This window comes from Antechinus flavipes, chromosome 3 (assembly GCF_016432865.1).
Source record: "Antechinus flavipes isolate AdamAnt ecotype Samford, QLD, Australia chromosome 3, AdamAnt_v2, whole genome shotgun sequence".
Lineage (NCBI taxonomy): Eukaryota > Metazoa > Chordata > Mammalia > Dasyuromorphia > Dasyuridae > Antechinus > Antechinus flavipes.
Window position 1 is genome coordinate 520371415 of NC_067400.1, and position 23525 is coordinate 520394939.

General features: G+C 35.7%; 1 protein-coding gene across 2 annotated transcripts in view; it reads right to left on the reverse strand.

The window, feature by feature from the left end:
- POLD3 (DNA polymerase delta 3, accessory subunit) overlaps positions 1-23525 on the reverse strand; it is a 66887-nt gene that overhangs the window by 27956 nt on the left and 15406 nt on the right. For both annotated transcript variants that reach the window (XM_051987116.1, XM_051987117.1), the window contains exons 4-7: positions 20326-20365; positions 16948-17080; positions 4996-5260; positions 3359-3431 (exon numbers count right to left, since the gene is read on the reverse strand). In XM_051987116.1, coding sequence (XP_051843076.1) covers positions 3359-3431; positions 4996-5260; positions 16948-17080; positions 20326-20365 — 511 coding nt within the window. The remainder of the gene's footprint in view (positions 1-3358; positions 3432-4995; positions 5261-16947; positions 17081-20325; positions 20366-23525) is intronic.

Genomic DNA, 23525 nt, shown 5'->3' on the forward strand with positions numbered 1-23525 from the left:
TCCAGCATCACACTCCAGACCAAATTAAAAGAGGTGGTAGGGTCTCACCTTCTTTATGGCTGAGACCTGACACTAGCTCTCTTTTCTCTTTAAGGAATCTCATGTCACCAATGAAATACAATTAACATTAAATGGCAAAGCAAGATCATCCACACATAGATTCTAAAACAGAGCCCAAATACCAGTCCTGAAGCATAACCCATTACAATATAATTCCACTGGCTAGAAGATAAAAGAATATCCAAATAGCTATTGTGTAGTGCACCAAACTAGGGCAAATGCAAATTAAGATGGACAAGGGGGGTGGGGGGGAACTCTTAGGGATGCACCAAAGCACAAATTCAAACAATGAGGCCTAGCTGTGGGAAACCATCACAGCACACAGACTAGCCTGGCACACAGTGGTCAAAGACAGTTTGGGCTCGGTTAAAAAAAAAACAAAAAATCAATCTGCATATATAGTATAATATTGGGTTCAAAAAATTTGCTTTGGAACCAAAAGCTAGGCCAAAAGGAGAGACACATTTTCCAATTTATCAAATTGTATGTTTCAGTGATGTTGACACTTTACTGGATCACTAATTTCTATGCCTTTTTTCCCTCGAGCCCCCACAGGAGTCATCCAAAGTTTCTAGAAGAAAGTGTTTCTAATAATTCTCTCAGAAGTACCAAGGTAGCATTCAGACTATCCATCTTTTATCGCTCTATCTCCATGAATGAAACACCTATTTTCTAGTCATGTAGTGCTCAAGGATTTATCATTTTTCACATGGAAGTCATGGATATACCAAAGTCTATTCCTATCCATCTTCTATGAAGTTCTTCTCTATGAATAAGTTTGAGTTTTCTTTGAATGTAGACTCTTTGCCGTCCACAGGTTTCATTAGGAGAATACTAATTGGGGATCACCTAAAGTGTTATGCAGTTTTCTATTTTTTTAACATTATTATTATTATAGCTTTTTATTGGCAAAACATATGCATGGGTAATTTTTCAACACTAACCCTTGCAAAACCTTCTGTTACAACTTTTCCCCTGCTTCCACCCCCACCCCCCACCCCCCGATGGCAGATAGTCCAATACATGTTAAATATTTTAAAGTATATGTTAAATCCAACATATGTATACATATTCATATGGTTATCTTGCTGCATAAGAAAAATTGGATCTAGAAAGAAAGAAAGAAAACCTGAGAAGGAAAATAAAAATGCAAATAAACAATATGCAGTTTTCTAAATATAGGATTTACGGATGCTTGCCCCTTACTCAATTCTGGGCTCAGATCTTTGTCTGCCTGCATCAATTGTCTAAGACAACTAGGTGAGCTGCTGTCCAACTACATGGCACATTTCAACAAAGATGCAAAAAATATGTTATATTCTACAGATAAACATGTAGTGAACCTAATATTTTAACTTCAACATGAGTTGAACATTTTTTGTCTCATCTGGTTAGAGACTCCTCTACTGTTGAGACTACCATATGAAAAAATGGTGAGAGATCAGGGAGACAGATTACAAAGCAACAAAATGAAAACATGCCTAGTAATTAGCCTTCCAAAAGCAAAATGAACTGCATTGAGAGCTCATCTAAAAATGTGCAAGCAGAGATGAGAGTATTCTTAGGGGGAAGGGGGAGGAAGGTTTGGGAAAGTGAGGGAGAGAAAGGGATAGGATGTCCTAGAAGTGATTCAAGAATTTTTTTTTAAATTTTTAAAAGTTGGGAGGAGCTTCCCAACTTTAAAATTCTATCATAACTATATAAAAATATATATATATACACATACATGTATATATATTTTTTGCTGCAGCAATTGGTATTAAGAGACTTGCCCAGGGTCACACAACTAGGAAGTGTTAAGTGTCTGAGACCAGATTTGAACTCAGGTGACTTTAGGACTGGTGCTCTATCCATCACGCCCACCTAGGTGCCCCCATAACTATATTTTTAAAAGCTTTTTATTTTCAAAACATCTACTGTTTTCAGTATTCACCCCGGCAAAACCTTGTGTTCCAAATTTTTTTCTTCTTTCCTTTTTCCCCTCCCCTAGATGGCAAGTAATCTAATAATGTTAAAGATGTGCAATTCTTCTATATATATTTCCACAATTATCATGCTGCACAAGAAAAATCTAATAAAAAAAGGAAAAAATAAGAAAACAAAATGCAAACAACAAAAAACAAAAATACTGTATCATCACTACATTAATAAACAAAAATCACATTTCCATAGCATAAAATATGTGCTTTTCTCTACAACAATCCTAGAAAGTAGGAAGTACTATTATCTACTTATCCTTAAGTAAACCATTTTATGGCTAAGGGTAAGCGGTACTCCTAAAATTCCATGACTGATCTTTAAATCTAAATCTCACTCTAATGGGAGTTTTCTTTTTACTCCTCACCCTAATCAGGATTTCTCTTCTCTAAAAATGATATAGAAGATAGAATTACTGATAATGAAGACACTGCCCAACCTCTACCCACTTCAAGGCCTATTTAATATAGTCAGGCCACTTCTTTGGCAGAATAAACAACCCATCTGCCCTTTCCAAAAGTTCATTCTGAATACCAGGCACCATAGTAAAAAATGTTAGATGTTATGGTGGAACAGGGTTTACTGTCCCCTGGAATAAGACAAGGGGGAAACAATAAAAGCAGCACTAGATTTTGCAAATGATAGTTTCAGCTACACACTGGAAATTATACAGATGTAAATGTAGGGAAAAAACTGCTGGTTGCATACTTGTCTTTCCTGCTGTACCCAAAGACTAGTATTTAAAGATTATATACAAAAGAATGGCAGATTTGCCATTTATGTATGACCTCATTCAAAGCATAAGTATGATACAAAGTACCCTTCATCTGAAATCAGAAATGTAGGTTCAAAATGCATTTCTGACTTATCAGCCATGTGATCCTAAGAAAATGATTTCTTCTCTCTGAGACTCAGATTCCTCATCTATCAGATGGAATAATCCACTTGAAATAATTATCTTGTTGGATTACTATAAGCAAAGCACTACAGAAATCATAAAGGACTGAACAGTATAGAAGCATCGTTTTCCTTAAGACAGAAGGACTGGACTAGATCAGAGTTTTTCACGTGGGACCAGATGTGCAAGTTTGTGGATAGATTTCAGGAGTCTGTACTTGAATGGGGACAAAAATTACATCTTTATTTTTACTAACCTCTAACTAAAATTTAGGCCTCTTTTCAATTATAAATATTATAAGAAGTCTGTAGGATTGACCAAATTCCCAAAAGGGGTCTACTCTCCAAAAAGATAAAGAATCACTATCTAGAGGCTTTTAATCTATTCATTAACAGAAACATCTAGGAAGATAGACATGCTTACTCATAGCAGCTTTCCCAAAAAAGTTGCTCATCACATTCCCTTTTCCTTGTGGTTTGCTGTTTGCTGAAGATGCCTAAAAGAACAGAAAAGAGTTTTTCCATGATTCTGGTGTCAAATTCATCCCATCTATGCAAAAGTAGTCTTTACAAACATCAGTTGACATCATTCAGCATGGAAGAGTTCAAAAATCAGATTGGATCTCCATGGTTCAGACAAAAGACATATGAAGTGAAGCCAACTGACAATAACATCAAGAGATGGGAGAATATAAGTGGTTAACAATTACTAAAGATTTTAGAAAAACTTCCAAGTTCCTCTTAGTAACTCATTCTAGAGATATAATTAGCAAATGCATTTAAAGCCATTCTGAAACCTAGATTTAGAGTCAGAGGACCTGGACTTACGCTATAGTTCCACCATTTCCTAGTGGAGTTATTAAATGCAATCTATTAATCCACAGATCACACTAAAAGGGCTCCCATTTATTAAATATTTTACAAAATACTTCCTTAATAACCCCATGAGGCTGATAGTATACAATTTATGAATCCTGCAGGCTTTAGGAGATGAGAAAACTGAGTCCTACTCCATAACACAATTGCAAGATCAAACAAAATAATAAAGTGAATACCCTCTTTAGATGTTTCCCTGGTATCACTCTCAAAAAACAAGTACTATTAACTGTCATGTTTTTCAAGTTGTACCAGTGGAACACAGGATGTGTGTCCATCCAGTCCCCATCATGCCACAAAAGCCTTGAACAGAGGTCTAGCAGAAGACCCAATATTTCCCGGGTGAAGACTAGGTAATAGTTACTTGAAAAAAGCCTTATCACTGAGCATATCACTCTTAAAATTGTTTTTTAAGCCCCAGTAACTGATGAAGATAATCAGTAAAGTATAAAGGAATTATGGTCCATACTAGCAGAGATAACAGTCACAAAATGGAAACCTCAGACCTTTAGAAATATTTCTTTCATAAAATCTTCCTAGTTTGATAGAAATGCTGCTTTTAATTTTATGCAACCAAATTTCTCTTTAATGATGTTTAAAACATGTGAGCAAAATGTCATATAGTAGATGTGTACAAAACAAACAATTGAGACAATGAGAAAACACATCTAGGTAGACACCCAATTGATTTATGAACCTTATCACTATATCAATGCATCTAAAAGTCAATGCATTTATATAAACTAAAATGGAGAGAGAACAAAGAAAGAACATTTACAGGGTAAATCCATGAGCATTCCAACTTGATAGAAAGAGAAAAACTAGTCTGTCAGAGGATCACAGGTAAAGAGCAGAAAGATCATTGAGTCCAACTTCCTCATATTTTACAGAGAAGGAAATAGGCCAAGAAGTCAAAGGACTTGCTATGAAAGCTAACAAAGGGCAGATCAAGAATTCAAATTTAGGTCTCCCAATTCAAACTCAGCAAGCATTTCTTCCACTATATCATGCTCTTTCTCTCACTATGAGGTAAAAACTACAAGCATTACTAGACTCAAGCTGAAGTTATTAATGTTAAATTATCATCAAATATTAAAATATTAATTAAAATATTTTAAGTAGCAGGATGTTAAAAGACAAACTTACATCACCCAGGGAAGATGTGAGATTTAATGACTAACTTACATTTGTTGCCTCTTTTGACTCTGTTTTAGTCTCCTTATTAGCATCTTGGGATTTGGAAGCCATTTTGGAGGCAAACATTCCCATAATTCCTTTGGGATGTTGTGAGGTTTGTTTGGTAGCAGGAGGACCATGGCCATTGGTGGTAGGCCCACTGCTGGGTAGGGCTTCATTTGATGTATGAGGATCAGCCTGTCCAAGTTTCTCTGAAGAAGAAATCTCATCAGGAGTTCTGGGGACAGCAGCTGCACATCGGATGGCACTAAACCTGGAACAAGAAAGGATTCTATTAATTTCATGTCATGACACTATGAAGCCAATCTCAGTCTTCCTTTCCATCTTAACCTTCCCCCAAAAGAATACTTCTCAATTAATTCCAATTATTTATACCATCTTATGGAAAAGCAACCCAATCCAGAATGGAATATAAACCAGCAAATAACAACAACAAACCTTAGCACAGCCACTATTAATGTGAAACTGAATATCTTCACTAGACTTTTAATCCTAAATCCACAGTAACAAATTATTTTACAGATATTTAATAGTTAGTAAATATGAAGCTTCCAAGAGGCTTATACATTAAAATTATTGGCAAATTTCTTTGCTAGTGTTATTCATAATTTAGTACAAAGAAGTAGCTGGCAACTGAGTCATCCAGCTCCAAAAACCCATGGCTATATATCCCTTCATTACACTTAATTTTCCTTTATAGCAATACATGAGTAAGAATTCCAGGACAAGTGCAGGACAATGCTACAATATTTTATACAGACTAATCAAGAAACAATCTCATTTTTGTACATTTCTTTCTTTCTTTCTTTTTTTTTTATTTTTTTAAATTTTTTATTTAATAATTACTTTATATTGACACTCGTTTCTGTTCCGATTTTTTTTTTCCCCTCCCTCCCTCCACCCCCTCCCCTAGATGGCAAGCAGTCCTTTATATGTTGGATATGTTGCAGTATATCCTAGATACAATATATGTTTGCAGAACCGAACAGTTCTCTTGTTGCATAGGGAGAATTGGATTCAGAAGGTATAAATGACCCGGGAAGAAAAACAAAAATGCAGATAGTTCACATTCGTTTCCCAGTGTTCTTTCTTTGGGTGTAGCTGCTTTTGTCCGTCATTTATCAATTGAAACTCAGGTCTCTTTGTCAAAGAAATCCCCTTCCATCAAAATATGTCCTCATACAATATTGTTGTCGAAGTATATAATGATCTCCTGGTTCTGCTCATTTCACTTAGCATCAGTTCATGTAAGTCTCGCCAGTCCTCTCTGTATTCATCCTGCTGGTCATTTCTTATAGAACAATAATATTCCATAACATTCATATACCACAATTTACCCAGCCATTCTCCAATTGATGGGCATCCATTCATTTTCCAGTTTCTGGCCACTACAAACAGGGCTACTACAAACATTTTGGCACATACAGGTCCCTTTCCCTTCTTTAGTATTTCTTTGGGATATAAGCCCAATAGAAACACTGCTGGATCAAAGGGTATGCACAGTTTGATAATTTTTTGGGCATAATTCCAGATTGCTCTCCAGAATGGTTGGATTCGTTCACAGCTCCACCAACAATGCATTAGTGTCCCAGTTTTCCCGCATCCCCTCCAACATTCATCATTATTTTTTCCTGTCATCTTAGCCAATCTGACAGGTGTGTAGTGGTAGCTCAGAGTTGTCTTAATTTGCATTTCTCTGATCAATAATGATTTGGAACACTCTTTCATATGAGTGGTAATAGTTTCAATTTCATCCTCTGAAAATTGTCTGTTCATATCCTTTGACCATTTATCAATTGGAGAATGGCTTGATTTCTTATAAATTTGAGTCAGTTCTCTATATATTTTGGAAATGAGGCCTTTATCAGAACCTTTAACTGTGAAAATGTTTTCCCAGTTTGTTGCTTCCCTTCTAATCTTGTTTGCATTAGTTTTATTTGTACAAAGGCTTTTTAATTTGATGTAATCGAAATTTTCTATTTTGTGATCAGTAATGGTCTCTAGTTCATCTTTGGTCACAAATTTCTTTCTCCTCCACAAGTCTGAGAGATAAACTATTCTATGTTCCTCTAATTTATTTATAATCTCGTTCTTTATGTCTAGGTCATAGACCCATTTTGATCTTATCTTGGTATATGGTGTTAAGTGTGGGTCCATGCCTAATTTCTGCCATACTAATTTCCAATTATCCCAGCAGTTTTTATCAAATAATGAATTCTTTTCCCAGAAGTTAGGGGCTTTGGGTTTGTCAAACACTAGATTGCTATAGTTGACTATTCTGTCTTGTGAGCCTAGCCTTTTCCACTGATCCACTAATCTATTTCTTAGCCAATACCAAATGGTTTTGGTGACTGCTGCTTTATAATATAATTTTAGATCAGGTACAGCTAGGCCACCTTCATTTGATTTTTTTTTTTTCATTAATTCCCTTGAGATTCTCGACTTTTTATTGTTCCATATGAATTTTGTTGTTATTTTTTCTAGATCAATAAAATATTTTCTTGGAAGTGTGATTGGTATAGCACTAAATAAATAGATTAGTTTAGGGAGTATTGTCATCTTTATTATGTTCGCTCGGCCGATCCAAGAGCACTTAACATTTTTCCAATTATTTAAGTCTGACTTTATTTGTGTGGAGACTTTTTTATAATTTTGCTCATATAATTCCTGACTTTCCTTTGGTAGATAGATTCCCAAATATTTTATGGTATCAACAGTTATTCTGAATGGAATTTCTCTTTGTATCTCTTGCTGTTGGGTTTTGTTGGTGATGTATAAAAATGCTGAGGATTTATGGGGATTTATTTTGTAGCCAGCTACTTTGCTAAAATTATGAATTATTTCCAATAGCTTTTTGGTAGAATCTCTGGGGTTCTCTAGGTATACCATCATATCATCTGCAAAGAGTGATAGTTTGGTTTCCTCATTGCCTACTCTAATTCCTTTAATATCTTTCTCGACTCTTATTGCCGAGGCTAGTGTTTCTAATACGATATTAAATAATAATGGTGATAGTGGGCAACCTTGCTTCACTCCAGATCTTACTGGGAAAGGTTCTAGTTTTTCCCCATTGCATATGATGCTTACTGATGTTTTAAATATATGCTCCTGACTGTTTTAAGGAAAAGTCCATTTATTCCTATGCTCTCAAGTGTTTTTATTAGGAATGGATGTTGGATTTTATCAAATGCTTTTTCTGCATCTATTGAGATGATCATATGGTTTTTGTTTGTTTGGTTATTGATATAGTCAATTATGCTAATAGTTTTCCTAATATTGAACCAGCCCTGCATTCCTGGTATAAATCCTACTTGGTCATAGTGTATTATCCTGGTGACGATTTTCTGTAATCTTTTTGCTAATATTTTATTTAAGATTTTAGCATCAATATTCATTAGGGAGATTGGTCTATAATTTTCTTTCTCTGTTTTTAGCCTACCTGGTTTAGGTATCAGTACCATGTCTGTGTCATAAAAGGAGTTTGGTAGGACTCCTTCAATCCCTATTTTTTCAAATAGTTTATATAACATTGGAGTTAATTGTTCTTTAAATGTTTGGTAGAATTCACATGTAAATCCATCTGGTGCTGGGGATTTTTTCTTAGGGAGTTGATTGATAGTTTGTTCTATTTCTTTTTCTGAGATGGGACTGTTTAGGATATTTACTTCTTCCTCTGTTAGTTTGGGCAAGCTGTATTTTTGGAGGTATTTTTCTATTTCATTTAAGTTGTCGAATTTATTGGCATAAAGTTGGGCAAAGTAACTCCTAATTATTGCTCTAATTTCCTCTTCGTTAGTGGTGAGTTCTCCCTTTTCATTTTTAAGACTAACAATTTGATTTTCCTCTTTCCTTTTTTTAATCAGATTTACTAAGGGTTTATCTATTTTGTTGGTTTTTTCATAGAACCAACTCTTAGTTTTATTAATCAATTCAATAGTTTTTTTACTTTCAATTTTATTGATCTCACCTTTTATTTTTAGAATTTCAAGTTTAGTGTTTGACTGGGGGTTTTTAATTTGTTCTTTTTCTAGCATTTTTAATTGCAAACCCAATTCATTGACCTTCTCTTTCTCTATTTTATACAAATAGGCCTCTAGAGATATGAAATTTCCCCTTATTACCGCTTTGGCTGCATCCCATACATTTTGGTATGATGTCTCATTATTATCGTTTTCTTGGGTGAAGTTATTAATTATGTCTATGATTTGCTGTTTCACCCAATCATTCTTTAGTATGAGATTATTTAGTTTCCAATTATTTTTTGGTCTACTTCCCCCTGGTTTTTTGTTGAATGTAATTTTCATTGCATCGTGGTCTGAAAAGGATGCATTTACTATTTCTGCCTTACTACATTTGAGTTTGAGGTTTTTATGTCCTAACATATGGTCAATTTTTGTATAGGTTCCATGAACTGCTGAAAAGAAAGTGTATTCCTTTCTGTCTCCATTACATTTTCTCCAGAGATCTATCATATCTAACTTTTCTAGTATTCTATTTACCTCTTTGACTTCTTTCTTATTTATTTTGTGGTTTGATTTATCTAATTCTGAGAGTGCAAGGTTAAGATCTCCCACTATTATAGTTTTACTGTCTATTTCTTCTTGCAGCTCTCTTAGTTTCTCTTTTAAGAATTTAGATGCTACCCCACTTGGTGCATATATGTTTAATATAGATAGTGCTTCATTATCCATGCTACCCTTTAGCAAGATATAGTGCCCTTCCTTATCTCTTTTAATTAGATCAATTTTTGCTTTAGCTTGATCTGAGATCAGGATGGCTACCCCTGCTTTTTTGACTTCACCTGAAGCATAGTAGATTTTGCTCCAACCTTTTACCTTTAACCTGCATGTATCTCCCCGCTTCAGGTGTGTTTCCTGTAAACAACATATTGTAGGATTCTGGCTTTTAATCCATTCTGCTAACCGCTTCCTCTTTATGGGGGAATTTACCCCGTTCACGTTTATGGTTAGAATGACCAATTCTGTATTACTTGCCATCTTGTTAACCCCGGTTTATGCTTTTCTCCCTTCTTTCCCCTTTCTCCCCCTTCCCAGTATTAAGCTTGTGAGCAGCACTTGCTTCTCACAGCCCTCCCTTTTTAGTATCCCTCCCCCCGCCTTAGAGTTCCTCCCCCTATCTTACCCTTTTCCCTCCCAGTTCCCGTATTCCCTTCCGCTTAGCTTATTCCTTCCCTTTTCACTTTTCCCTTCTCACTTTTCAATGAGATGGGAGAAGTTTCACCATAGATTGAATATGTCTTAAGATTTTTCACTTAAAGCCAATTCTGAAGGCAGTAAGATACCCACTATATTCATCCCCCTCCATTCTTTCTCTCAGATATAATAGGTTTCCTATGCCTCTTCATGAGATGTACTACCCCCACTTTACCCTTTTTCTGGTACAATGTCCTTTCCACATCAATTTCTAGAACAAGGTATACATGTATTTTTTATACATCTATATAGTCAAAATATAGTTCCCAAGATTAATCTTTACCTTTTTAGATTTCTCTTGAGTTCTATATTTGTAGATCAAACTTTTTGTTAAGTTCTGGTTTTTTCATCAGAAATAGATGAAATTCGCTTACTTCGTTGAATGTCCATCTTCTTCCCTGGAAAAAGATGCTCATTCTCGCTGGGTAAGTTATTTTTGGTTGCATACCAAGTTCCTTAGCCTTTCGGAATATCATATTCCAGGCCCTTCGATCTTTTAATGTGGATGCTGCCAGATCCTGGGTGATCCTTATTGTGGCTCCTTGATACTTGAATTGGGTTTTTCTAGCCGCTTGCAATATTTTTTCTTTCATCTGAGGGTTCTGGCATTTGGCCACTATATTCCTTGGTGTTTTGATTTTAGGATCCCTTTCAGTGGGTGATCGATGAATCCTTTCAATGTTTATTTTTTCCTCTGTTCCTATGACTTCTGGGCAGTTCTCTTTGATAATTTCCTGGAAAATAGTGTCCAAGCTCTTTTTTTCATCATGTTTTTCTGGAAGTCCAATGATTCTCAGATTGTCTCTCCTGGATCTGTTTTCCAGGTCTGTTGTCTTCCCCAGAAGGTATTTCACATTTTTCTCCATTGTTTGATTTTTTTTGGATTTGCTTGACTAATTCTTCTTGTCTCCTCGAGTCATTCAATTCCACTTGTTCAATTCTGATTTTCAGTGAAGTATTTTCTTCACTCACTTTTTTAAGATCTTTATCTAATTGTCCAATTGAGTTCTTTTGTTCTGTGGAATTTTTTTCCATTTCGCCAATTTTGTTTTTTAGAGAGCTGTTTTCTGTTTCCAGTTCACTAATCCTATTTTTCAAGGATTTTACTTCTTTATCCACTCTCTCTTTAACTTTCTCCAGGCTCTTTTGCCAAGCCTCCCTCTCCTTTTCCCAAGCTTCCCTCTCCTTTTGCCAAGCCTCACTCTGCTTTCCCCATTTTTCTTCTAGCTCCCTTGTGAGAGCCTTTTTAATCACTTCTATGAGGTCCATCTGTGCTGAGGAACAGATGATCTCCTCCTTTGGGGATTCACCTGGGGACTGTCTGTTTTTAGTCTCCTCAGGATTTAGAGTCTGCTCTCTATCTGTATAGAAGCTGTCAAGGGTTAAAGTCCTTTTCAGCTTCTTGCTCATTCTGTCTAATAATCAAAGACAAACTACCAAAGAAAAACAGAAAAAACTGGAGTCTTTCTTTGGGGGGGGGGCTGGGTGTGTTATCGAGCTTCCTCTACAGACTGCAGGAGGCAGCAGTGAGGCACTAGCAGGACTGTGTTGCGCGTGCGCTCTGAGATCCCAAAGCGTGCTGAGTCACTGTGGGGGTTGGGGCGGCGGCCAGGTCCCGAGAGACTCCAGCTGTTTGGGGTTGTATTCTTCAGCCCTGGTGTTTTTAGCTTCTCTGCTGGGCTGCTGACTTGCTGCCGGAGCAAAGTATCCAAACCTGTAGCGAAGCTCTCCCCGCAGAGACGGCTGCGATCACTCCCCACCCCCTTTCCAGTCTGCTCCCGTGCTCTCACTGCCACTGCCTGCCGCCTGCGCCCGATCTAAAACTGCCCCAGCCCTCCAGTAAAGACAGACCTTTCTTGGTGGATCTCAAGGATGGCTTCTCTTGGTAACTATATGTGGGTTTTTCTCAGTCAAGCATTGATTCAGAGGCTTGTAATGAAGTGGATAGTGAGAGAAAGCGTGGAGCTTATGCAGCTGTGAGCCTCCTCTCCATCATCTTAACCGGAAGTCCTGTACATTTCTTTCTTATGGAATATTCAGTTCAATATTGCTGAACTAAATTAAATCAAGCATTTTATAATACATAGGTCTATATCTATATCTATATGCATCTCAGTAAATTAAAAGTGGGATATTTCAAATAATTTGAGGTTTATAAAAAATTAAATTGACATTGCAGCAGATGTTCTTTTGAATAGGATATCATACAACAACTTTGTTATATTCAAAAATCAATTTGACAAAACTTGAAATGTCTGCTATTTATAAAGTACAGTAGTAGGAGTTAGATATACAAATGCAAAAAAGAAAAAGCTCTTGTCCTAAAGACGTTTACGTTCAAATTGAGCAACAATGGAACAAATGGGGAAGAGACATATTAAATATAAATAAAAAGTCTTAAGGAAAATATAATCAAATATTCAAAAGGTCTTTGTTAGAAAAGTTTTGTTTTGCTTGGCCTTTAATGGTTAAAATAAGAGCAACAGGTTTATAATTAAAAAGGCAGATTTTAGCTCAATATAAAAAAACACTTTCTAATGAAAAGAATTATCCCAAAATACCTTGAGTTGCTTTGGTTAAGTAGTAGCCAAATCTAATCCTTCTTCCACAAGAAATGCTAAATTATCATACGTGACTGTACTAGAATATTACTGTTATTAAGAAACAATGATAATGATAAATGCAGAGAAGAATGAAAGACTCACATGAACTGATACAGAGTGAAGTAAGCAGAACCAAGAAAACATTATACAATGGAAATAACAAAGCCACTATAAACCAATTAAAAACAAAAGCTGAAAAATTACAAAAGAATAAATATTATTCTCAAAAAAATTGAGAAGACATTTCCTTCCATTCCTCGGAAGGGGTAGGAGATCCCATGGGTATGGAACACTATCTGTTTTGAGACTGTTTCAATGTATTGATCAAGTTTGCTCATTTTTTTTCCCTTCTTTTTCTTTCCTTTAAAAAAAATTGTTATATAGGATGGTAAGAAGTGGAAGGGAAACTTAAATGATATATAAACAAAAGATATCAATGAAAATTATTTAACCAAAACAAAAGATAGTTTCTCAAGTACTTTCATATCCTGCCTAAGTCTTCTTTTTGGAGGCAGCTAGTAATGTAGTGGACTTCAAATATATTCTCATATACTAGCTGGATGACCCTGATAAAGTCAATTGATCAGGTTCCTCATCTGCAAAACAAAGATAACAATAGTATCTATTTTCCAGCGTTGTTGTGAGGATTAAATGATGATACAGAAGTCATTAGGAAACACAATGGATGGTATGATGATAGCTGTTGATATATAAATGTTAATTCTCTCCATCCCTATACTCTTTTTAGGCTTGACCTCCCCATTTCCTTCACCTGATCCTCACAAATATGGACTTTCAGGTACTTCACCATTCTAACTACTCCTCTAGTCACACTCCAGAAGATAGTGTTGAAAACTAAACCTGACACTGCAAATGTGGTCTGATGAGGACAAAACACTGTGGAATGATCCCCTTCTCATATCCAGAACTTTTGCCCCACCTGATTCAAGATCACATGAGCTTTTTGGAAACAAGATCATACTGCTGCTTCCTAATGAACTCATAGTCCACTAAAACGCCCAGACTTCTTTCAAATTGTTATATGACCTTACCTCCCCATATTGTGGGTATGAAATCAAATTTCTGAATCCAAACATAAGCCTTTACATTTATATCTAATGAATTTCATCTTCTTACATTCAATCTAATGTTCTAATATTTTTGGATTCTGTGGTGCAATGTATTCACTCCTCCTCCTAACTAGACCTTCTCCAAATTAGATAAAGATGCCTCTATTTCTCTGCCTGAGACGTTAAGCAGCAAAGCTCCCTAGGGGACCCTCCACCAGAGCCATCCTTCCAAGCTGACATCCAGCCATTACCGACTTCTCTTGAGACTTGGCCAATTTGCTTTCTCACAGCTGTGAATACAGCCATTTGATTCCACTGGAAGATCATGTAGCTCAGAGCTTTCCACCTTTTCCATAAGAATAACTAACACGATACAAATCCTTTGCTAAAAAACGAAGCTAAAAAGAAAAAAAAAAAATCCTAGCTAAACTAAGTCTATAGAAATCCCCTGATCAGTTCAGGAACTTTCTTTAAAAAAAAAAAAAAAAAAAAGGGGGTACCCTTCATGAACTTAATCCTTACAAAAAGAAAACAAAAATAGAACTAAACAGAAATCAGAGGCTGTTTTTCTCCCAATATTTAGAACAAAGACCCAAGTTCATGCAAGTCCAGTTCAAATCTGTCACAGGAACTCCTATTCCGGAATTATCACTGCTGAGGATTAAAGAAAATGAAGTCATTAGGAGATATATTGGTCAGGCCTTCTGAAATGGTTGGCCCAAGTTAAGAGTCACCAGGTTTTTCTACATGAAAGAGTGTATGTGATTTCTTGCTCCCTAATGTTCTGCATCTTCCCAACTTTAGAGCACAGAAAGAATGAGAGTTGAAAGACTCAAAATTCTGCTGCCATTTATTATGTCATCTTGGAGAGTCAGTCAAGCTCTGAGTCTCAGTTTCTCATTTTGTAAAAGATTACCCTCATAAAAAAAAGGTTAATAGTACCTCCATCCAGAGGGGGGTTATAAAAAAAAGTCCTCTGTAAGCTTTCTGGTGCTATGCAGACCTAGCTGCCAGTGTTATGAAGATCCCTGGGAAGGGAGAGGGTAAAGAGTGAATAATGGCTTCAGAAGATAGTTCTGTGAGAGATATCCTCTTTGATTGACATTTTTCCATTTTTACTTGGACTTATATCAGTCACTCCAAAGTCATGGAGAAGATGGTAAGGTGGCAGCTGTCTAGGATATCAAGAAGATTCAGCTTCAAGATTTGCTGACATTGTAATTTATTAATTATTTATTAAGTTTTAAAAGACACCCCAAGCTATAGGGCAGCTGGATGGTACAGTGGATAGAATATTGTGCCCGGAGCAAGGAAGACCCAAGTTCAAATTCAACCTCAAGATACTTTATTAGCTGGTTGACCCTGGTTGAACCTGTTAGCCTCAGTTTTCTTATCTGTAAAATGGGGATGACAGTAACACCAACCTTTCAAAATGGCTGTGAATATTAAAGCTATTATTATTATTAGACTGGTATAAGTCTTCCAAGGACTACATAAATATAAATTTCCTATATGGAAATCATCTTTTAAGAACCTATAATACAAAACAATTCTTTCCAATTCAAACTAGAAATAGTCTTAATGGCAATGCTATTCATTATTCATTCTTTCTGGCTACTCTGCTCCCTTATACAAGTAAAAATGGAAAAATGTCAATCAAAAAAGCTATATCTCACAGAACTATCTTCCATTGAGTCAGTAATAATCTGTTCCCTTCTTAGTCTCTATCTCTCAACCTAAGGATTGGCTGGAAATGACAACAGGGCAAAGAGCAAGTTGGGCTGTAAATCAGAGCCAGGATACAAAAGCCCTCTGCTCAGTTCTAGTTTCAACTCTCTTGATTCCATAGCACTTCTTCAAACACATGTAACAATCCTAGAAATGAGTCAGTTCCCTGGTGACCCACAATTCTCAGAGCTAAATACAAACTTCTTTACTGAAGATAAATTTTTCATATTTCTACTGGGAATAGTGTTAAGTGAAATTTCATTAGAATGTTTCCTGTTACCAAGTTTTCCACTTGCCTTGTTTATTTTAGGGGGCCCTGAGCAAACTGCACTTTCAGATTGCTTGAGTTCCTTTTCTTCTTGCTTACTGACATGCTGTTTGCAATATGGGGACTGGTTTTTGAAAGCTAACATATCATTCCAAATTATAATACAAAACGTTTTTCAAAAACTAATAATCAACAGAATTGTCACCTACCAGAATTTAAAAAAAATTTTTTTTTTCAATTCTCACAAAACAAAGCGCACAAATTTCTAATTTTTACCTTATTAATTCCCAATGAGGCTGACTAAAAGTAAAATGTGAATCAAATGAGGCCAGGGACCGTGTTTTGTATAAACCATGAATCCTCCCCAGTGCCTAGTACAACTATTCTATACATAGTAGGTACTCAATCAATGTTTGCTGATTATTATAATGAAAGAATTGCTTTGTTCATTATTGAGCTCCCCATTACTAGAGATAGTCAAAGAGAGACTGCAAGACAACTTATTAGGAAGACAACTGAAACTTCTTGAAGGAATTATAGATTTTTAGCCCAAACTCACCCTTTCAAGCAAAGGGTGGATTGCCACTCCTCAGGGATGATACAAAGGGGATTCCTATTTTGGGGGAAGCCAGGTGACCTCCCAGAACTATTCCAAAACTGAGATTTTCTGAATCTGTGCTAGAGGGGATTCCAGCTTCAAGGAAAGGATTAAACTATATCATTTTTTTTTTTTAAAGATCTATGATAACTTTGAGGTTCTGTAAATAATCATTTTGTGGTATGCTATATTAAAACATTGGAGTTCTGAGAAAGGCATATAGGAATTCCACTGGGATTTCAGTATGGGAGGGCCTGGGGAAATCCAGTCTTCCTTTACACAGTTTTTGTTGTTTTTTCCCCCCAGTTCACAATGCACGAATAAACCTGGTACTGGCTGGCCTGTAAGGCAAAAGGGGTTTAACCATAGCTGACATTTCACTCTAAGAGGGAGCCACTATGCAAACAATTTACAAGACCAATTAGCCAAGAAGCCCACAGAGAAGGTTTAAAGCACTCACTTGCTGCAGCTCTGCAGGTTGGTTTTGAGGATGTCATAGTCGGTGTTGAACAGAGGCCCACTGTCCTTGAGCATTGCTTTCTGGACACTGTACACATGGATACTGGCAGTCACAGCAAGCCTGGATTTCACTGCTACAAGTCAACAGGAAGAGCACGCTGTTAATACATAGTCTTCATGGCACGAAGAGGAATATAACAAGAACCTCTTCTGCATTAAACCATTTACAGTCTGTGGTAGTCCAACAGCTTTAAAAGGCTAACAAGTCCCTCTGCAATAACATCAACTCATCTGTCTGCAAACAGGGACAGTTTGACAAGGTAGGTGGTAGTGAGTCAGGCAGTATAGAACCCACTATCATCTTACACATCCAGCAGCCACTCAATAAACAGTAACTGATGAGTGATGATGACAACCATGGGTTCTCTTTCCCTCAGTCACTGGAAGATTTATAGTCTAGCCTACTGCTGGGGAGGAACAAGGTTGCTGAAGGTCACATCTATCTGAATGAATACAAATTCATATCTATTCATCTCTGCACTGAGATACTATTTTCTTGGGAAGACATTTAGCATGATATAGCGGGAAATAAATCAGAACCAGAGACAGAAGACCTGGGAAATCTTCACCTCAGTTTCACCATCTGTGAAGTAGAACCACAATCCCCACAACTAATCTACAAAGTTATTCCTAGGATTACAGCATGATGGAGTAAAAAGAAGGGCTGGTTTCAAGGGGAAGTCATGACAAGCTCTATCACCTTAGGCAAAGCACTGAGCACCTGTGGTTTCTTTGTTCAATAAAAACAAAGGAAATGGAGTAGATAAACTCTAAGGTGCCTTATTGTAATATTCTCTTTAAAATATAATATTCTCTTGTTGGGGTTTTCTTGGGGTCTCTGGAGGGAGCCTTCCTTTCAGTTCAGTAATCACCACAAGTGCAGCCAGAGATTAAAGTCTAAATCCTTTATTATCTCTTTTCAAGGCTTGTCTCCTTTTCTGTGGCCCAGTTAACTTTCGTAATAGTCGAGATCCTTTTATTATCTCCTTCCTGAGGCTGGGTAGCTTTCTGGAGAGCCTTTCAGTCAGGCCTTGGTTCCAAGAGCTTGAGCTCCCGCCTGCCTTCTTTGGCTTCTGAATCTCCCCAACTGAATCCTGGCTGAGGCTCCGAGAGCTTCTAGTGCACTTGCGTTTCTGGCCCTGAGAGCTTCTTGCTTATATGCCCCACACTGAGTATACACCAATCATTATATTGTAGGATTAAATCAATGCTGAACTAGATTTAACCACTAGAAACTTCTAGTGTGCTTCTCTCTGGCCCTGACAGCTTCTCCTTATAGTGTGCTTCTCTCTGGCCCTGACAGCTTCTTCTTATATGTCCCGCTGAGTATACACCAATCATTATATCACTAGGAAACCATTATTTGTTGTAGGATTAAATCAATGCTAAACTAGATCTAACCATTGTCTCCTCAATTCCACTTAGTACCTTGTTTCAAGTTCTGGCCCCTTACAACTCCTTGTAGGATTAAATCAATCATATTGAACCACGCTAAATTAGATAACTATTGTCTATCAGTTCCACTGACTTAGCACCTTATTTCACGTTCTGGCCCATAACACCTTATAGCTGTAAAATTTAAGAGCCTAATCATTTGGAAACAAAAAGTTTCAGAATCTTTTTTTTTAATTTAAATTTCATTTTTATTATAAATCTAACAATGATCAATAGGTGTAATATTCTTCTCTAAAATGTAATCTTTTCTTGTTGAGGTTTGCTTGTGGTTTCTGGAGGCTGCCTTCCTTTCAGTTCAGTAATCACCACAAGTGCAGCCAGGGATTAAAGTCCAAATCCTTTTCCTGTGGCCCGGTTAGCTTACTTAGAGGCCTTCTATAGTCTTGGTTCTGAGAGCTTGAGCTCTGGCTTCTGAATCTCCCTGACTTCCAAGGGTTTGTGCTTAAGCCTCCAGCCACAACAAAAGTGAAAGATGGAATGAATTTGTCTCAGTCTCCGAGAGCTTCTATTGCGCTTCTTCTCTCTGGCCCTGACAGCTTCTCCTTATATGCTCCCCTGAGTATACACCAATCATTATATCACTAGGAAAGCATTATTTGTTGTAGGATTAAATCAATGCTAGACTAGATCTAACCATTGTCTCCTCAATTCCACTTAGTACCTTGTTTCAAGTTCTGGCCCATAACATCTCCTTGTAGGATTAAATCAATCACACTGAACCATGCTAAATTAGATAACTATTGTCTCTATCAATTCCACTGACTTAGCACCTTATAAGAATCCTTTATTTCAAGTTCAGAGTTCTGGCCCATAACAAATAGGCATGTCAAAATTATGAAAGATACTGAGCCCAGCACTGAGGAATGATGAAATAAGTCTTGCCTGAGGAGAGAGCAGGGTATAGAGTCAGAAAGTCTGAGGTCAAATCCAACTCTTCTACCTATTATTTTCTAGCCTTGAGCAAGTCACAATCTCACTGAGCTTCAGTATCACCTGTAAAAGAAGGGGCTGGACTTGGAGATCTCTATGGTTTTCTCCAGTTCTAAATCTATGACTCTATTACTTTCAGATTAATAAAAGATATTGTTGCAAATCAGATACAACTACACATACCTATCACATAAAGAAAAAACAGAAGAAAATGATCTACTTAGGTTACAGCAAATGACCTCAACCCTCATCAACTTGCTTTAGTTACAAGAATGTCAGTGTAAGCAAAGTCATAAAGGAAAAAGTAACTACCATCATTACACATCAAATTTGTTAGCCAAACTTTGGCTAACAATGGAAAATTTAGTATTTACACAAGTTTTTACATGCAAAGACAATCTCCAATGCTGTGGCAGAAAACAGAGATCTCACTGTTAATAGAGACTCCTGGCTATTGGGGGGTGTTTTTTGTTTTAAAAAGGAAATAAAACAGAAAAGTCTTATTATGGTGCTCAAACATTTAATTTGGAAGTGACATGAAGCCCTTTGGGATTTCCAGAGAAATTCTATTCATTTCCTTCCCAAACATCTGTCAAAGAGCACAGACAGTGCACTGATGAAAGGCTACTGTCTCTCTATGATTGGTAAGAAAATCCATCGAGCTTCAGTAGGTTGGAATGTCCATCAGAAGTTTTGAGGTCTTCTGATGAAAAGTGCTATATAAATGTCAGTTGTTATTAAGTTATAAGAGGTTGAGGTTAGGCAGATGGAGTATCATATTTTAAAAGGTTTGAGAAGCTGGTAATAAAAGGAATACAGAACTCTTCAGTTAAACAGCTGAAAGTATTATGTGCAGATGTTAAAGTAGCTTTTTATGATACCTACATTTTGGTACCTTAAGAGGAAAAACTTGCTTAACAACTCAAACACTTACCCTCCAGTTTATCTTCTCTCACTACTGCAACCTTGTGGCACTGAAAGAAATAACATTTTATCTCCCATTAGAATTTTAAGACTCTCAATAGTTCAAAAGCACTTGAAAGAACTATTAGGACAGCAATGAAAACCTCAAAAATGTGATAAGCTCTATGTTCAGGACTGAGAATAAAAAGATAAATATGGCATAAGGTTTGCTGTGAAAGAACTCAAGGAAAGAACACATTAGTTCCTGCTTCATGGAGGAGGCAGCACCTGAAATGGAGACTTAAAAGGGAGGAACTTCAACAGATATTGGTCCTGATGTAGGGGTAGAAGTTAAGGAGAGGGAATCCATTCTAATAAGGGACAAGAAGGAAGAATAGTAGGTAACAAAGAGTAATCTAGTTTGGCTTGAATATAAAATGCATGATGGGGACTAGCACAAGTTAAAAAAGCTTGGAGACAGACTAGAAAAACCTAAATGACACAATAAGGTTTAAAAAAAAAAAAAAAAACCCTTCTAAATTAGGTTAAGGATAAGTTACAAGGCTTATTTCAATATTGCAAATATTTTAAAAACCATAACTAAATCATTCTAAATTGCATTCTGAACCTAACAAGAATTTTCATATATATATATATATATATATGTGTATATATATATATATATATGTAGACAAATACAAAAACTTAAAGTAGACTATATGAGAAACTGTAAATCTCTATATTCTTTTTTAAGTCTTCAATAAATTTAACATATAACTTTCAAATCTATCCTGTTTAGCTGTAATTTTTTCTGGCCTGTTCTGTTCTCTTTTTGACCTCTTTCTTTTTGAGGGGAGAAGAGAAGAGGATACCTAACTCATAATCCTCTTTCTCATATCCCCAGTGGGGAAAAAAAAGAAAAATAAAAACGCCTCTTGTAATAAAAATAGATGGTTAAGAAAAACAAATTCCTGAATTGGCAATGTCTGTCAGGAGGTGGGTAGTAAGCATCATCATGACAAAGTTGAGATTGGTCGTAAAGCTTTTCAAAGTTATTATTCTTTACAATGCTGTTATTATTTAAATTGCACTAGTTCTGTTCACTTCAGCATCAGTTCAGCATCAGTTAATAAAAATTTTCCCAACAAATCATTCTTTCTATGATTTCTGACAAAATAATAACCTAACTACATGTATAATATATACAGCCATTCTCTAATCCATGTACACTCCCCTTTATTTCCAGTTCTTTGCCTTTGGAAAAAGTACTACCATAAATATTAAATATTAAAACATTTGGGCTTTTCACTCTTTGGTAACTGTGTCATTGTATCACAGTTAAGTTATTTTTTAAAAGAAATTGTTCCAAACTGCTTTTTAGAATGTCTCTACCAACTCACAGTTATTAGTATGCATGTTTTCCCACATCCCCTCTAGAACTTTCATTTTTCTTTGTTGTTAAACTTGCTATAGATATGAGATAGAACCTCAGTGTTATATTTCTTTAATTTTCAGTGATTTGGAGCATTATTTTCATATTAATGCCTGAATTTCTTCTTTTGACAACTGTTTGTTCATATCCTTTACCCAGTTCTCTATTATGGTATAGTTGCAATTATTATATACACACACAATATCAAGATAACAAAATTCTTTTCTATCAAAATTACCAAATAAGTACAGGAAACTTTCAGAAAAGTCAGCTATAAAATTTCCCCTCCATTTACCTGTTCCCCTTCTAGTTTTCACCATACTAATTGGGTTTGCGCAAGATTTTTAATATTAGGTAATCAAAATTGTCCATTTTTTTTTCATCTGTGATAGTCTCTATTCCATGGTTTCTCCATCCATAGCCATGAAATGTATATTTTTCCTTATCCATCTAATTTGTTTATAATATTACCTTTCAAAACTAAGATACATATACATACACTCATGGAGCTTATAGGCCCATGCTTAATTTCTGCATGTGTATTTTCCCAGAAATTTTTGTTAAATATTAAGTCTTTACCTTAGTAGCAGTGATCTTTGGATTTAAAGAGCAGGATACTACTATGTTCATTTGCTTCTACATGCTATTTACCAAATGTGATCCACTCAGACTTCAGTTTTAACTAACACCAAGTTGTTTGAATGTTACTGAATTGTAGTACAGTTTGAGATCTGAAATTCCTAGGGTTCTTTCCTTTCCACCTTTTAAAATTATTTCCCAAGAGATTCTTTACCTTTTCTCTTCCAGATGAACTTCATTAATATTTTTCTAGCTCTATATAAAGTAATTCTTTGGTACTGTACTAAATAAGCATATTTATTTAAATAGTATTTTAATTTTTGTTATACCGGAATGGTCTACCCATATGCTCAATTAATATCTAATTATTTAGGCCCGTCTTTATTCTGTAAAGAATGCTTTAGATATATTGCTATAATTCCTGTGCATATCTTGGCAGATAGATCCACAAATGTTTTACATATTCTGTAGTTATTTTGAATGGGATTTCCCTATTCTTGCTAATGGGTTTATGTGGATTTCTTTTATAACACACAAATTTGCTTTAGTTATTATTTCAATTAATTTTTTAGCTGACTCATTTTCTAAATGGACTATCATCACATGCAATAAGTGATAGTTTTGTTTCCTCTCTGGCTTTGCTTATTCTCTCAATTTCTTTTTCTTGTTATGTTGCTATAGGTAGCATCTCTAGAACTGTATCAAATAGTAGTGGTGATAATGAACATCTGTGCTTTAAATTGATCTTTCATTGAAAAGGCAACATTTTAGTGTTCATTTGGATTTTTTTGTTACTTTCCTAAGTTTTTTTTTTGTGTGTGTGTTTTGTTACATATTAAATTCATTAATCTTCTTTCTATTCTTCACTGATGAAAGCACTTATGGAGACATAAATTTTGGTATATTGTCTCACTATTAACATTTTCTTTAATGAAACAGATGGTCGTTTCAATGATTTGTACTTTGATAATTACTTGAAATTAAAGTAATCTCTAATTTTTTAAAATTCATACTTCAAAGAACCTTTAATGAATATATTTTTATTGTACAATGGTCAGTTAAAGGATGCTTAATATTTCCATTTTTCTTCATTGGTTTGTGAGGTTTTTAATCCCCTAATACATGATTATTTTTTGTGAAGGTATCATGCTCTGTTGAGAAATACATAAATCCCTTTCTTTTCCTATTTTGTTCCTATTCTGTTTTCTAAGTTCTGGCTC